This window comes from Mastacembelus armatus, chromosome 13, assembly GCF_900324485.2.
Source record: "Mastacembelus armatus chromosome 13, fMasArm1.2, whole genome shotgun sequence".
NCBI classification, from domain to species: Eukaryota; Metazoa; Chordata; class Actinopteri; order Synbranchiformes; family Mastacembelidae; genus Mastacembelus; species Mastacembelus armatus.
In genome coordinates, this window is record NC_046645.1 from 6690592 (window position 1) to 6707354 (window position 16763).

The window sequence follows — 16763 nt, forward strand, 5'->3', positions numbered from 1 at the left end:
ACCTGTTCAAGGTGGAGACCTGGGAAGATGTGTCCAGAGAAAGCTGAGTGGTCTTAAAATTTTTGAAGAGTCATTCATATCTATCAGAGATAATCTCAGAATGAGCATTGCCATCTGTGAGCAGTGGGTGGTAGCCTGTGAACACCTGACTGGACAGGTAAATGGAGAAAAATTACACACAAAATAGTTCAAATCATAACTTTCACACTTTTTCTTATGGTAACATGCCTCACTAAGAATCATTAAATATTCAAACTGAAGGTTTGACTTAAAACCCATCTTTATTTTATGAAAATAAACCAAGGGAGATCATTAGTTTGATTTTGATAAGTAGTGAAAACATCTCATTTTCTCAGGTGTGGAAGAGATATGCACCTCACCCCTGGAAAGGAAACAAGCACTGCCCTCAAATCCTACATTGTCTTGCAACGAGATTGGATGAGGTAAGGTATGGTTCTGATCAAGGGGCAAGTATTCACATGGTGTAAAAACAGACATTGTTTAAAAGTGCATACTTTTTCACATGATGTTGAATTACTAATTGCATCACACTGAGTGCTTAACATATATCTGCAAGTATCCTTATTTTTGTTTGTTTGCAGAGTACCAAATGTTAAGAGCTGGAATTTCCACTTAGTTGTATTTTTACAGGCCAGAATAAAGAAAAAAGTGAGGCATCGATGAACAAGAAACTTGACATTTTATATATTTTTCAATCTTCCTAAAAACATTTTTATTATAAAGCATTCAATTTCCATTACATTTATGGTACTCTGAAGCATCTCTTTGAACTACAACACTGCCTAGTCACCTCTTTGCGTCAATCCTCTTTACAGTAAATTGAATAATTTCCCTTGTGGGTAGAGTGTGTGGGAGTTAATACTATATCTGACCTCTTGAAAATTTCCACTGAGCCTGTTAGTTGATGGCAGCCTAATATCTCTATTGTTTAGAGTCTTCTAGAATTGATTGTAGAGTCTAGGTATCCTCAAGTATACAATTTTTCAAGAGTTTATACTACAGTGAAAAATGTCAGTTGCAAAAGTTGTAAGTTATATATTTGACTCCTCCTGACCTGATAACCCAATACATGAATAAAGCAGTAAACATAGATAACGTGAATAAACTCTCCCTGTTTATTTATTTCTACCAGGTGGTCACTCTCCGTATGGTTCATGAAAAACTGCTGCGATTGCTATCAGGAGGGAAGCAGCAGGCTCTGACTGCAGATCGTGTTTTTGAACCTTTCTCAGGACTCAACCCTCTGCATTATAACCCCTACACTGAGGTTAGTTGCAGGGATTTCATATAAATGTGTATGTCTGTGTGGGACCACTAGATTACCTTGTTTGCGTTGTCCCCTTGCCTCTGCTTTGTTAGCTGTAGTGCCCCCATGAAGGCAGGATATAGCATGAGAGTACATTATTGAGTACATACACTTACTAGCATTGCTGATAGATAGTTGCAGTTATTTAGGCAAAATGAAACGTCTCTTTAACATGTTATTGCATGTCCATTTTTTATAGATTGAGTGTGATTTATTTATTTATTTATTTATTTTTAGCCTCTTTGGAGAGCAGCAGTGGCTCAGTTTGAGCGCCTAATGGCTCCTTCAGAACAGGATGTTGCTGGCAGACTAAAGAGCTGCATTGCTGATGTACAGGACAACCCACAACAGGTAGTGAAACCCACCACTTCACTTCAAGTTGTAAAACACTGCATCTGCATGTGCAATGACGTCTTAACTAACCATTTGTGGTTGTGGGTTTGTTTATTGTCAAGCTTTTGCAAGTATTTCAAAAGCACAAGGAGCTGATTAAACGCCCCATTATCAGCAAAGAACTGCAGTCAGAGAGAGAGACCCTACTGGCCAGACTACTGGATTATAACAAAGGTACTATGTTTTGTCCCAAAGCACTTTTGTTTGTTCTGTGCAAGATATAATATGTGTTTTGACAAGGGAGCAGAATATGTAACATTTGAACAAACCCAATCAAAAGGGTCATCTACTGCTGAACTTATTTTCTATAGATAAATGCTGTGTGTGTCTACACAAAAAGCAGTTCAGTCACTTTTTCAGTAATTCACCTTATGCTTCCATGAACCTACCCATACATTCCTGTATCAATTGAGCCAGCTGTCTACACAGGTGACGTGTTCTGAAAATAAGAGGAAGGTACATTGTAATTTGTCCTTTTAACATGGTCAGCAGTGATACACAGCACATAGCTTACCATCCAAATTCTGCAGTTTGAGTCAGAAATCACATTTCTTGTTTGAATCATAACTGAGTCAAATCTGAGCACAGACATAACCATCAGATATTTTTTTAGATACAGGTGTCTTAATGTTGTGGAAAAGGGAACCACAAAAGTTAGACTTTAAAATCCCCTAATTTAAGAAAATGTATTTATATATCACATATTTTTTGTCTGCGATTAATAGATTTCTAAAAAGAAAACCATTGTTGACGTACTCCTCTACAATATTGATTTTTTTTTTTTTTTTTTAGGTTTGAAGGCTGACTTTGAGAGTCGTTGTCATGGAGGTCCTGGAGATAAGTATGGGCCACTAATTGGCAGGAATCTTCCAGAGGTGGTCAACAAAATTGTCTGGGTCCGACAGCTGATACACAAGGTAAGAGTCTGTGCGTGCGTGTGTGTGTGTGTGTTTGAATCTGCTAGCATTGACTATCTGGTTTATTGTTGATTTTTCCATCCAAGAGAATGAGAATTTGATCATTTTGGTCAGGTAATTAAACTGCATATTTTCGCAGATGGTACAAATATAAATGCTGTTTATATTTTTGTGCATGTATTAGGTGGAGGACTCTGTCCGCATAACTGAGGCTCTGCTTCCAGACCTGTCTGGGTTCAAAGGGTTCCTGCATTTCTGTGATAACTTGCTTGAATTTCTGCGAGCGTATGAACAGGAACAGTTCGAGGACTGGTCAAGAGATATTCTTTCTGGACTGGCTAATCCAACATCAGGGATCAGGTTGGAGACACTGCCTCCTCAACTACAATGATGTACAAAAAAAAATCTTTAGAGCACCTTCATTGTAATTTCAAACATTTTGAGTATTTATAATGTATGTCAGTTGTCAGAACAGTGTGTTGTTCAGAAACATCGACATATTTTATTCTTTTATTGCTTTTTCACTAGTGAATGATTTCTGCTGTTTTTCTTTTCCAAGTTCATCATCACCTCATTTAGCTTAATGACAAGAGCGTTCCTGTTTGAATGGGTGCTAAGTTGTGAGTGAACTTGAGTGCTTGCTATATCCGGTCTTTCTTAAATGTGACCGTCTCCATCTGTATAGTCTCCAGGCCAGTAATCGTGTCATGGACCTGGACCATGTGGATGGCAGACTGAAGATCCAGTACTCAGACAGACTGGTTAGTCTGCTCAGGGAGGTCAGGCAGCTTTCTGCCCTGGGCTTTCCCATCCCAGCCAAGATACAACAGGCTGCAAACACTGCAGAAAAATTCTACAGACAGGCCATTATCCTGAAGCAGGTCAGAGTGTAGATAAAGACACTTGCACACACAAACAGAATTTTTCCTCATTTATGTATTTGCTTTTGTTATAGTTCGCTGTATGCTAATGATGTAACAGTGTTATTGCATTGTAGGTGGCCCATTTCTACAACACCATTGACCAGCAGATGATTCCCTCTCAGAGACCTATGATGCTTAGTCTCGCTCTGGCGTTTGAACAAGTCATCAAGGTAAAGTTCTACATCTTACAGGTTAAATGTTATAATGCTGGATTTAAAAAAAAAAAAAAAAAATTGTAATGTTATAAAAATGGAATTTGAAGGATATGACTTACCAGTGTCTCATTTTTATTGTGAACAAGAATAATACAAAGGAAAGAATTTTGAACCTATTATGTTTTTTTTTTTTTTTTTTTTTACTTTTTTTGTAGCTCTTGGAAATGTTCAAATTGTTCCCTTTATTTCCATAAAAACATATTTCCTACAGGAGTCTTACTTGTAACTTTTGCATCTTAAACAGTAGGTCATTTTTATGTCTTTTACAGAATCCTCAGTCTCAGTCAAACGAATCATGTGGTAAACTGCAGATCACCTGGGATAACCCCAAAGAGTTGGAAGTTTACATTGCCAAGCTGCAGTCTGTTGCCGAGAAACTCTCCACTGAGAACAGGAAGTTACGCAAATGGCACACAGATTTCATTGACAAGGTTGTAGCTTAGCTTTATATTTTGACCTCAGTTTTTTTTTTTAACTTTATGATGAAATCCAGAACAAGTTGGTATTTCTATTTAAACCTCTGGGTACATTTCTCAGGTGGTGACACTGATGAATGTGGACCTACTGAGACATCAGCAACGATGGAAAGATGGTCTTCAGGATCTTCGTACTGGTTTTGCCACTCTGGAGGCTCAGGTACCAATTATAGTCAGCACTAAATACATATTTATACAGGATATTGTTTTTTACATTTTCTTGGCTTCATTATAAACAACTGGAGAAAATAAAGGGAGCTCTGTGGTTACTGCAGGTATCATAGTAAAGAAGCCTGATGGCAAAATATTTCAGTGCCCATTGTAAAGCTTTTTAAAGGACACACACAACCCGTATAACAAATCTTGATTCTCTTCTCTTCATGTTCACAGGGTTTCAGGTCTGATGACATGCGGGCATGGCGTCAGCACTGGAACCATCAATTGTACAAGGCTCTTGAACACCAGTACCAGATGGGACTGGAAGCTCTGAACAAAAACCTTCCTGAAATACATGTAGACCTCACTTTCAAGTCAGTGAACAAGCTTTTTACTTATCCAGGTTTCTGTCTCACCCTGTCTTTTTAGTTATTTCATATCTGTCTCTCTTCTGTGTAATGTGTGGGTTGTCATATTTTTTCTTTTCCTCTAATACATATACAGTATTTTCCCCTAATCGTCCCTAATTTTGAACTCCATTTATTTTGGACTTTCTTTCTCCACCACTTAATTTTCTCCCTCTACTTCTCTTTATCTCTCATAGAAGGACATGTTAGATTAGTGTGGATGAAAGAATAAAATGTTTCATTTCTCTTTTTCTTCCTTTGAACAGACAAGGCCGTTTGCAGTTCCGGCCTCCATTTGAGGAGGTACGAGCACGGTATTTCCGAGAGATGAGGCGTTTCATCTCAATTCCAAACCAGTTCAAAGGGGTCAGTGCCCAGGGGGAGGAGCTTATTTTTGGCATTATGATTGATCGAAATGCCTCTGGGTTTCTTACTATCTTCAGCAAGGCTGAGGACCTCTTCAGTCGCCTGCAGGCTATACAACACAAGTTCAAGGTGCCTGAACAGATAACATTTTTATTAATAATGATAACAGCGATCACTGTTAACTTTATTGTAAAAAACGTAGCTATGATGTTATTAAGGATTTCATTTGTAGGGTAAGTATGATAAGTGTCATGATACAAAAATGTTAACCTCGGTTACATGAATGTTCACCAATTACCTTTTTCTCAACCTTGGCTCACTGAGTCATTGCCATGAGTTCCTGTTTGTTTTCTTCGTCAGCATTTTCCCCACCATGCTACCAGAACAGTCAACTGTATTCTCTTTTCCCTTCTCTCTGCAGCCATGCATGTCTAAATGTTAGGGGGAAGCCCTCAGGCAGCAGCAGATTTCTCTTTTATCTCTCTTTTGTTTAGTTCTGTTTTTATTTAGAGTGTGTTATTTAGTGTGTCTACTCATTACATGTAGCTTCTGTCACTTTTGACACAGACACATTTAGGAACAATCAGGAACTACTAACTGCACGCATCTCAAATTTAATATGAATCTTTGTGTGTGTATTGTAGGAGTGGGTGGTTCTTGGCCAAATGGATTTAGAGAAGTTAGTGGAGAAGCATTTGAACACTGTGCAAGACTGGGAGAGAAATTTCAAGGCCCTGAAAGCCCGGGGAAAAGAGTCAGAACGTCTGCCCAGGTACATATCACACATAATTATACACAAGTACTGTAGAATAGCCAACACATCCAAAATCTTTTAATTCACTTTATGAAATGCATGTTAATTAATTATAATACATTATATTAATGATTAAAACACAAAACCAAAAATTGAGACTTAACCAAAATGATCATTATCAGCTATTGAGAGATCTAAAGATAGATCAGTGATTGAGAGTAAACAATTACTAAAGCATTTTCTTATCAGCATAAATCTAATCTGCTGAAATAAGTAACAGTGCAACAGAAGTTTAATCATAGTACTGAGGACCATACATCAAGCTCCATATTGACGCTCATATATCTATACCCAAATATATAAAACGTAAAACCCAGCATTTCAGTCACAGGCACTGATCCTCTTTCTCTGCTTGTGTCAGTCAGGAGAAGATAGACTGCATCACAGTCAACTGTGAGCCTGTAAAAGCTGTAATTGAGGACCTGATCCAGAAGCTATTTGATATCCTGTTGTCATCACTCAGAAAGTCCATACAAGGTAAACAGCACTTTTCTACTTGGTTTCAGTGTTTCTATTCTCTATGGAATTATACATATTTTGTGACTGTACAGGACACAGTGTTAATATTTTTTATCTAATATAGGAACCAATTCTGTTTTCCACATTTCCATTTCGTTTTTGTTCTTATTTCATTTTCGATTTTTTTTTTTTAATTTGGCCCAATATCACTTCCCCTTTCTGTTTCCCTTCTGTGTGTTTCTCGTATCCCATGCTCTCAGGCCATACACAGGCCATAGACAGTTTTGTTTCAGAGTCAATGGAGGCCTTGTCCATTCGACCAGAAAGCATGGAGGAGATTGCTGTGACCACGGGCAAATATAGCCAGATACTAGCCCACAAACCTGAAGTAAGACACTACACCCCAAAACACAGCTAGAAACTTCCTTAAAGTATAATAGAGATGCCTGAAGGCTGGGCTAATAGGAGTTCCTTTTCCTTAGAAAAAAAGCTGTTTGTACATTCAGTTGTGTCTTTGACTTTGTTGCTTTTATTTTTTAGTCTCAATAAATAAAAAGGTTAGTGTCTAAACTATGTTAACTACTACTATCAGTAACATGACATGCATAGATCATAGGTGTTTGTTTATTTATGTTGTATGTGTTGCAGTTCTATGTAGGATAAGTCAAATGTTGGACATCACATGGAAAGACTAACTGTCAAATGATACTGTATGTATGTGATTAGACCCTAGTTCAGTTCCAGTGTGCTGAGGAGAAAACCCGACTGTTGCGAGCAGTGGCTGGGGCAGGCTTGGACTCCCTGTCTGCTCTAAGAGCCAAGTGGGACAAGCTAGAACTTGTCATGGAGAGCCATCAGCTTATGATTAAAGAACAGGTGACAAACTCACAAATGCATGTTGGATCTTCTCAGCACAAACATTCTGTAATATTCCTTTTGCTACTTATTTAACTTAAACTCATCCTTTCTTAATGTCTCTGGCTGTGTACTTCTGCTCTTTCCTTGTTTTGTCTTATTCATCCTGTAGATGGAGATAATGCGAAGTAATGCTGCTGGTCGTATCAATGCCTACAGGGCAGATCTAGAGCGGTTTAAGGCCCGTTGGGACCAGTTGAAGCCTAAAGATGAGGTGTTTGACACTAGTGATGATGCTGCCCTTGTCGTTTGCCTCCAAACCATTAGGGACAAGCAACAAGAGTTCCAGGAGCTGGAGCTGGTGCGCAGTAAACTACTGTAAGTTAATGTTTTGGTTAGATATAATGTGCTTATTCTGTGGCCAGATAATAATTCATATAAATATATAATAATTAGTGCTGTCAATTGATTAAAAAAATTTAATCGCATTAATTACAGTCATGGATTGTGATTAATCAAGATAAATCGCAAATTTAAAATACGAGTATTTACCATTTCCATCTGGAAGCTTTTTATAATGAAACTGCCTTTCAGCAGACCAGGCGTTGTGCCATCACATTAAGATATTATTCGCATGCATTAACGCGTTAACATTGACAGCCTTAATAATACTGAAAACCCACACACAAATCATTAACCATTCTAAATCTGGCGTTGTAGAGTTCAAGTGATTGATATTATAGCCACAAGTTTGACTAACAATTCAGACATTATATCAACAGGAAAACAGTTTATTTATCAGTTTGTTTGTTTTTTGTTTGTTGTTTTTTTTTTTAGATTATTGTCTTCTGGTTACTGTTTTCTATTATAGAACTGTAAAATTAATGAAATTAAATGAATGTATTACAACTGATGCATTTAATTTAACACATCTAGTCGGAAATTGCTGTATAATTTTTGGGCATCTCCTTCAGTTTAAAAGCTGAAGTGTCACCAAACATATAAAGCCATCCTTTCCTTTCCTTTTTTGCCTCTCCTCTGTCCTCTCTCCTCCCTCATCCCTCCTCCCTCCTCTCCACAGTGAGGACTGTACCTATTTTGACTTGGAAGTCCCAGATTTTTCCCTAGCAGAGGAGACAAAAAGAGACATGGAGGAGTATAGCCAGATGTGGGGTCTGTATGAAGACTGGCAGAAGGGCTTCACAGAGAAGGCCCAGGAAGACTGGATTATATTCAGGTACAAATTTAAACTTCTCAGTGGCTGCATTAATTGTTTTGTCTTCACCATGTGTTGAGCTGTGTATTAATGCATGTGTTTCTGTTGTTTTACAGGAGTAAGACATATGTTTTTGAGGAGTTTCTGTTTACATGGCAGGACAGGCTCAGGAAACTGGAGCAGCCCACTTCCATGTCTGTTAAATTACAAGGAGAAGTGGACAAATACAAGGTAGACATTAGTATAGTTTAAGCAATCATTTATAGTTGTCTTCAATTCACTCTCACTAAAGTTGGCAGAAATTGGCTTATGGGGAGTACTTTGGGAGTTCCCCAAAGTATGGGCATGTGAATACATGTGCTCAGCAAATGGCATGACAGTCAATCAATCACATTATACAAATCTTTGATATAATTTAATCACCCAAACCAAAAGCATTCATCCACTGTTGACAATACTATGTGGACCACAATGTGTACACTCGATTGCAAAGTCTCAAATATTTTATTCTAATTCTAACTATACATAACAAGAGGATTGCATTAGTATTGTAAAGACTGTGTATGGTCAAAGAGTGGTCTCTGAAACAATTTCCTAGCAAATATGAGTCTACGTTTACACTTTTGATGCTCATTTCACAATTTTCCGTTTGTATGTCTAGAACATGGTCCCGCTGCTGAAGTATGTGCGTGGGGAGCACCTGTCCCAGGACCACTGGTTGGACATGTTTCGTCTGCTGGGTCTGCCAAGAGGGACGACTTTAGAGAGACTTACCTTTAATGACCTCCTGAGTGTGGCAAATACTATCATAGAAAAGGCTTTGGAGCTCAAGGTTTGTACCCACACTTTTTAGGGATCTAAACTCTTTAAATGGCTCATATGTTTTTAGTATCTATGATATTTATATGTATGGGATTATAATTTAGATTTTTTGTAAAACTGTACTGTGTTGGTTTTAGTCCATCAGTATTGCAGTAAGTTGCAAGCAACACTAGAGGGCAGCAGCAAATAATGCAGCTAATACTGGCTTGTATTTACCCATTTCACACCCACTGTTAAAGAATTCCCCCTGTAGATTTACAGAGTTATTCACATCACAAAACATATGATTTCATACTTTGATATGTAGATAAAATATAAGCATTTGAGTGTCTGAAGAGGTTGAAAATAAAATCTTGTTTTATGGTTAAATAAATCTTTAAAGGCATCAGAAAACTCTGATATTATGGATTCAGATTTTGCGAATCACTCGAATCACTTAGGGAGAGATATCCAGCTTCCTGCTTGTGGTTTGGGTGTCTTTCAGTGCCTAAAATTATATTTCTGACTAGCCACAGAGAACATCTACAACATTTTGTAACAGTTTATAGAAAATATGGCTAAACATGATTGTCAAATGGGGTAGTAAAATTTCTTGCTCACCAATTCAGAGGAGTGAGTGGCACAGATGATAGTGTTGTACTGGTTTAACAAAACATGCATAGTTAAATTATTGGAGATTGCGAACTGAATTTATTATAAGTGTATGTGTACGTGCATGTTCACTTTCATATAGGATCTGAACAGCCGAGCCCAGGCGGAGGTGACAATCCGAGAAGCTCTGAGGGAGCTGGATTTGTGGGGAGCTACAGCTACTTTTAACCTCACTGAGTACACAGACAGCAGCAAGCGCACTCTCATCCTCATCAAGGACTGGAAGGATATAGTCAACCAGGTATGGGCACACCAAACAAATGCATGCTCACTTTGTCATCTATCCATTATCTATACCAGCTTATTCCTAACAAGGGTCATGGGGATCTGCTGGAGCCTATCGCAACTCTCTGTGGGTGAAAGGCAGGGGTACACCCTGGTCAGGTCACCAGTCCATCACAGGGCCACATAGAGACACACAAAAACAAACAACCTCACACTCACTCCTATGGGCAATTTAGAGTCACCATCAACCTGACATACATGTTTCTGGACTTTGGGAGGAAACTGGAGTACCTGGAGAAAACCCATGGAAGCACAGGGAGAACATGACATGCAAACTCCATATAGAAAGGTCCCTGACGGGTTGCGAACCCAGGCCCTTCTTGCTGTGAGGCAACAGTGCTAACCACTGTCAGTGTGCTGCCCCAAATAATTAAATTATTAATTAATTAAAATTTAACCTAAAAAATGCCAGACATGCCAACAACGTATGAAAGAACCCACTACATCACACTACATGTGCTTTCTCAGAAATGGAAATCAGCATTTAGCTGCTGTTTAATTGAAGTAAAATGTAAAGTATGCATATAGAGCCATGTTTTTTTATGTTTGAGCAGTCATTTGATCTTACATCTAGTGAGCACTTGGTATATACACAATATATACATGCAGACATATCTACTGGCACCACTGAATGAAATCTTAAGGATTAGCAGGTATTGCCTTAATCACCACTCTGTGCCCATTCAGGTTGGAGATAACCGCTGTCTTTTGCAGTCTCTGAAAGACTCTCCCTACTACCGTAGCTTCCAAGACAAGGTCAGGTTGAATCTTTGAATAGAGCTTTATAATCAAATACCTTGATGTAATCTTCTGTTGCTGTATGTTTTTATTGTTTTTATTTCACACATAGGTTTTAGAAGCAACCGCTGTAACTATATTCACTCTGTGTATATCCAGGTCAGTCTGTGGGAGGTTCGTCTGTCAGATTTAGATGAGTACTTGCTCAATCTAAATGCCATCCAGAGGCGTTGGGTTTACCTGGAGCCCATTTTTGGACGAGGTGCATTGCCTCGGGAGGAGGCCCGCTTCAAACGGGTTGATGATGACTTCAGGTACCGTGTGTGTGTGTGTGTGTGCGTGTGTGGGTGCGGATGTGGGTGTGGGTGTGTGGGTGGGTGTGGGTGTGGGTGGCCGTGGTTGTGTGAGAGAGATACTGTATCAGATCCAGACAGCTTTTGCTTTATATTTTAAAGTGCAAAAGCTCATTATATATTGGCTAATGTACTGCAGGTCAAATTTTGGTACTGACAGAATATGTCTTACGCACATCAGTAACAAACACACTTTCTCTATACGTGTAACAGGTCTATAATGTCGGACATTCAGAGAGACAACAGAGTTGTTTCTCTGAGCTCAAGGGCTGGCATAAGAAACTCCCTGGTCACTATATTGGATCAGCTACAGCGCTGTCAAAAGTCACTCAATGAATTCCTGGAGGTACACACACACATGCACAGTGTTATCTGCATTGAGAATGGCAGGTGTATAGTTCAGCTGATTTTATTTGGTATGTGCGGTTTGTGCAGGAAAAGCGTTCTGCCTTCCCACGGTTCTATTTCATTGGAGATGATGACCTGTTAGAGATTCTTGGACAATCAACCAACCCAACTGTTATTCAGTCACACCTCAAGAAACTCTTTGCAGGTCAGTTATGTTAAGTTACTAGGTTTGCTCATTTTTTTTCTGTTCCTTTTCCTCTGTTCTGTCCTCGCTTTTTATATCCTAGGATATTCTTTTGGACAGTGATGGTAACCTGTATACTCTATATGTATCATATATATTATCTGTGCAGGCATTCACGGTGTTGTGTTTGATGAGCAGTGCCAGCACATTGTCGCCATGTGTTCTTTGGAGGGAGAAATTGTGCCCCTCAGAAACCTCATACGCATTTCCAGTCTTGTGGAGGTGAAGTTGTTTTTTTGAATTATATTCTTTATATTGGATGTATGTTTGATTGAAGCTCTGTGTGTACAGACCTGTTTTTGTTGTGTTTTTTTTTTATATTGAAGTCTTTCTGTTCACTTCTGTTTGTTGCTGGGTTTTAACTTCTTTTTAGGTGTGGTTAAGTGAGTTGTCTGTGGAAATGAAGGAGACTCTGAAGCACTTACTGTATGAATGTGTGTCAGCGGGGAGGAAAGGGGAGGTGGACCCTTTGGGCTTCCCATCACAGGTACACATACTTTTCATACCGACTATTTAAATGTGAAGATTTAATATCTGTTTTTCTTTAATATTCCAAAAGGGATTTGATGCCGGCAGCTGACAGTACTATGATTGAGCTGTTAAACAGTAAAAAGTAGCTCTTTGTCTAAATTTTCTCATTTTTGATGTAGATTCTATGTCTGGCTGAACAAATCCAATTTACTGAAGATGTGGAGAGAGCTCTGAAAGAACAAAATCTGCAGCAGCTGGAGCTGGAGCTCACTGCCAAATTAGAACACTACACTACAGTGGACACCAGCTCTGATGATAACACTAACACAGGTCTGTGTTTTTGGTTCGGTGCATATATGTGTGGGCTTTCAGACAAGTCATTTCTCCCTGAACCTCAGCAAATACTGTTACCAACTTTTAATTACTTCATTATGTTGTATTAATATAAAATATTTTTCCAAGCTGTGATTTTTTTTTTTTTGCTGCAAATGGACAGTATTTTGATTTAACAGATATTAGTTTCATCTTTTATCTAAGTTGCATAATAGGTTGCAGTATAGTGTCAAAACTTAGGATCTCGATTTGTTATTCATGTAGGCCCATCTCTTTTTTTCCTTCCTGTCTCTGTTCATTTACAATGGAATCAGACGTATTCATAATTATTTTGTATTCTTCTCAGCCAGAGAATCTGCACTCTGTACAATATTAATCTCTGTGACTGTAAACAGTGGCCACTTGACATTTGCACTATGTTCCACTATCCAACTCCCTTTTGTGTTTTTGAAGATTGTGCTCTGATCAAAATCTTGGATTTTTACTTAAGACTTAAAGTTTAATGCCAAATGACTGCTCTTGTGTGAATATCTTGATAGCCAGTCAAACACAAGAGGCTGCAGAGGGACTGTACCCTTTAAAGCTGCAGATGCAGTAGCTGGAAGGCCAAGTTAATGACCTGGGCCTGAATCTGTGGCTACATAAATCATGACAGCAGGGGTTTTCACAGAACCTGAATTTGTAAAAATGACTTTAAATATAAATCAAGGTTTCTTATTCATGCATGAGATGAAAAGCTGCTCCATAACCCTGCTAGTGGCATAATTTCACGGGACATTGCTGCCAAATTCCACATTTCTATGTCATATAAAAATCTATAAAAGCAATGCTTGTTTCAGTTGCACAAAATGCTACTCAGGGCAGATTTTTTTTAGTGAGTCAGTTAGGTTAGATTTTTTGACATCATTGTATAATACCAAATGTTTCAGCATGACACTGTGCTAGAAACACAGACACTGGTTCATTTTTTTCACTGTCTTGCATGCAAAACTGCCAGTCAGGCATTTCAATAATAACATCTCCTTAAATTACCTGCTCCCTTAAAACAACCAGGTAGCTGATAAGGGTGTCGAGTGGTAGTACTGATTAAAGTAGTTGAAGTAATGGCAAGAAAGATAATCTAATTACCCAGTCTACATAAATGGGCCATAAACCCAGGCTGGGGTGTGGGAGACATCTCCCTTGTGGCACAGAAAGACAAAATATTGGAGATTTAGCAAGGTATATTGTACATTTCTGACATTACTGTTGCATTCCTGCATACAAAGCATTAAAAGTATCTAACTAGCAGATGCCATTTGAACCAATTATAATTTAGAAGATCAAATCGCAGCTTTAAACCTGTTTCAGAAAACTAATCTACAAAGAAGATATATGTTTTAAAACCTAAAATTCCCTCAGTATTTCCTCACTATAGCCAGTGGGTGAATTGTGGGGTTTGTTGGTGAGGTTTAACAGTAATAAAAATTGTGGTGATTATATGAAACCATCAGTACTGAATGATTCGGGCTGCCAGATCGGTTAGTATCAATAGCACTGTTTGTACAGGAAGCTGTCTCAAGTGCTTTTTCCTGCGTTTAATGTAGAATTTAAGCCCAGTTATGGTTGGTTCATGATACTGACTTTCCAGGATGTAGGTGTGGCTGTATTCAAGTCTGACAAAGTTTCTTTTTCTAAATAGTTGTTCGTATTGGCAACAGAAAACTCACTCCCTCAAAAGTTTTTAACTGTAACTTAACTGTTGGGCTTGTTTACACAGTTGCATTTATTCTTCTCACCAGTCAATACATTTTTGCACTTTAAACAACATTGTTTACATATGACAAGACCAGTTTTTTTGGTAATGTAAAAGGTATTGTCATGCTATTTACAATTAAGTCTGCCATGTAGTCCTAACAAAGCAGGTAAAGGACTACCAGGTAGTTTTTTTTCTAATCATGTAATAACCTGGGATTAATTTAAATACCTAAATACAACAAAAGTAGTATGTACTTTACTAGATTTATTACAAATTCATAAGAAAATTACATGTAGGATTATAAACAGGCATTACAAATAGATTTGTCATTGACACATTCTTGATATGACAAACTCTTTTTTTTCCCATTACAAGCTTATTAATGTAACTTGACCAATTCTGCCTTCTTGATATTCATGCATGTCTTCATGTGCAGAGTCCAGTATCCTGCAGCTGAAGCTGAAGGCCTTAATCTTGGACATCATCCACAACATTAGTGTGGTGAAGGAACTTAACCAGGCAGGAGTTAACAGTCCTGATGCCTGGGGCTGGAAGAAGCAGCTTCGCTTCTACATGGGCCCAGACAAATGCTGCTACATACAAATGGTGGATGCACAGTTCAGCTATACATATGAATACCAGGTGCGCTGACATCAAGTTACATCCTTTTCTGGTTTGTAATTGTTTAGACAGATACAAACATACACTGATGTTTCCAGGGCTGCAGCTAACCTTCAGATTCATTCAGAATATAAAACAAAAAATTGTAAGCCAGACCACAATGAGATAATTAAATATTTTATGCTTAAATATTAAATATTTATATATATATTTTTATGGCTTAAGAGCTGGATCAAAGAATTATCTGTAATTATCTGACTTGAGTTTGAGGGAATCAACTGCAGTTTATCAATAAAAGCTTTAAATGTATTTATGCGCATAGGCATCCACACATTTGTATTTTTTTTATTTCAAACCTTAATTACCATTGAGAAGGCAACTGATCAGCTTGAAAATGTAGGTTTACTTGAATTTCTTCTTTTTTACCTTATGGTGGCACTGTTTATGCAGGTATGAGGAACATTGAAGATAGCATCCTGTATTTCCCTTGTGGAGTTCCCTTGAAAAACACATGCTAGACTCAGTCTCACTTTCATTTTTTCGCTTGTCTTTTATTTGTTTTTCTTTCTTCCCTCTTTTAATCCATGATCTGTCTTTATCCTCTGCTGGCTTCTTTTCCCCCTCTGCTGTTCCTCACTCCCCATATCTTAACTCGTGTCTGGCCATCTCACTGTGTTTCTGTCACTTTCTTTCTCTCTTTATCGCTCACTTTCTTCTCCATCCTCTCTCTGCTATCTCCCAGGGGAATGCGGCTAAGCTGGTGCACACTCCACTTACTGATAAGTGCTACCTGACTCTGACCCAGGCCATGAAAATGGGACTTGGTGGCAACCCCTATGGGCCTGCTGGCACAGGCAAGACTGAGTCAGTCAAAGCACTGGGGGGACTTTTTGGACGTCAGGTGCTGGTTTTCAACTGTGATGAGGTAAAAATTCATAACGTCAAATTGTTAGAACCTAACATTTGTGTTTTCAGACTTACAACACGCTGTGATGTCTCTCGTTAACCACCGATGCACTGGTGAAGCCGAGAGCATTATTTACCGCGTCATCTGTTCTTGTCTTTGCTTTGGAAGCTGTGCTTTGAGTTGATGAAGACTCATCTTCTGCTGTAACATTATGTTTAGCCTGAAGCCCTCTCAAATACTTGGCCCTTCACAATGTAAGCCGGCTGATGGTTGCTATAGTGATGTCACTTCTGTACAACAACAGTGCTAGCAAAAATGTTCACGTTGCTTGTACTGCATTATCTTAGTGTTTGATGAATCAACATAAACATCAACTCATGGTTCCTATTGTGCTGAAAAGTACCTACTCTGGTGTAGGAGCTAAAAAAGTCCCCTAAAACAGCATTGTAGGAATTACTACAGTTCTCAGTTCCAGACACAAAAAGGAAACTTCTTCCAAAGGTTCTAAGAACTAGGAAAATGTTCATCTGGTCCAGAAGTGCCTCATGTTATGCTATCAGTACTCAAGCATGCCTTGCATCCCCACTTGTTATTCTGAAAGCACATACATACAGTGGGTACGGAAAGTATTCAGACCCCTTTAAATTTTTCACTCTTTGTGTCATTGCAGCCATTTGCCAAAATCAAAAAAGTTCATTTTATTTCTCATTAATGTACACTCAGCACCC

General features: G+C 38.4%; 1 protein-coding gene across 1 annotated transcript in view; it reads left to right on the forward strand.

Annotated features, from left to right (window-relative positions):
- The window catches only part of dync2h1 (dynein cytoplasmic 2 heavy chain 1), a 91854-nt gene that overhangs the window by 3051 nt on the left and 72040 nt on the right, over positions 1–16763 (forward strand). The window contains exons 7-37 of the mRNA XM_026313380.1: positions 12–157; positions 357–443; positions 1154–1288; positions 1565–1678; positions 1783–1894; positions 2513–2637; positions 2822–2997; positions 3323–3518; positions 3635–3730; positions 4045–4206; positions 4313–4411; positions 4642–4781; positions 5081–5309; positions 5825–5952; positions 6356–6471; positions 6714–6841; positions 7180–7329; positions 7481–7686; positions 8390–8545; positions 8641–8755; positions 9186–9356; positions 10080–10238; positions 10970–11038; positions 11180–11334; positions 11587–11719; positions 11809–11926; positions 12075–12187; positions 12339–12452; positions 12616–12766; positions 14944–15149; positions 15871–16053. Of these exons, the coding sequence (XP_026169165.1) occupies positions 12–157; positions 357–443; positions 1154–1288; positions 1565–1678; positions 1783–1894; positions 2513–2637; positions 2822–2997; positions 3323–3518; positions 3635–3730; positions 4045–4206; positions 4313–4411; positions 4642–4781; positions 5081–5309; positions 5825–5952; positions 6356–6471; positions 6714–6841; positions 7180–7329; positions 7481–7686; positions 8390–8545; positions 8641–8755; positions 9186–9356; positions 10080–10238; positions 10970–11038; positions 11180–11334; positions 11587–11719; positions 11809–11926; positions 12075–12187; positions 12339–12452; positions 12616–12766; positions 14944–15149; positions 15871–16053 (4388 nt within the window). The remainder of the gene's footprint in view (positions 1–11; positions 158–356; positions 444–1153; positions 1289–1564; positions 1679–1782; positions 1895–2512; positions 2638–2821; positions 2998–3322; positions 3519–3634; positions 3731–4044; positions 4207–4312; positions 4412–4641; positions 4782–5080; positions 5310–5824; positions 5953–6355; positions 6472–6713; positions 6842–7179; positions 7330–7480; positions 7687–8389; positions 8546–8640; positions 8756–9185; positions 9357–10079; positions 10239–10969; positions 11039–11179; positions 11335–11586; positions 11720–11808; positions 11927–12074; positions 12188–12338; positions 12453–12615; positions 12767–14943; positions 15150–15870; positions 16054–16763) is intronic.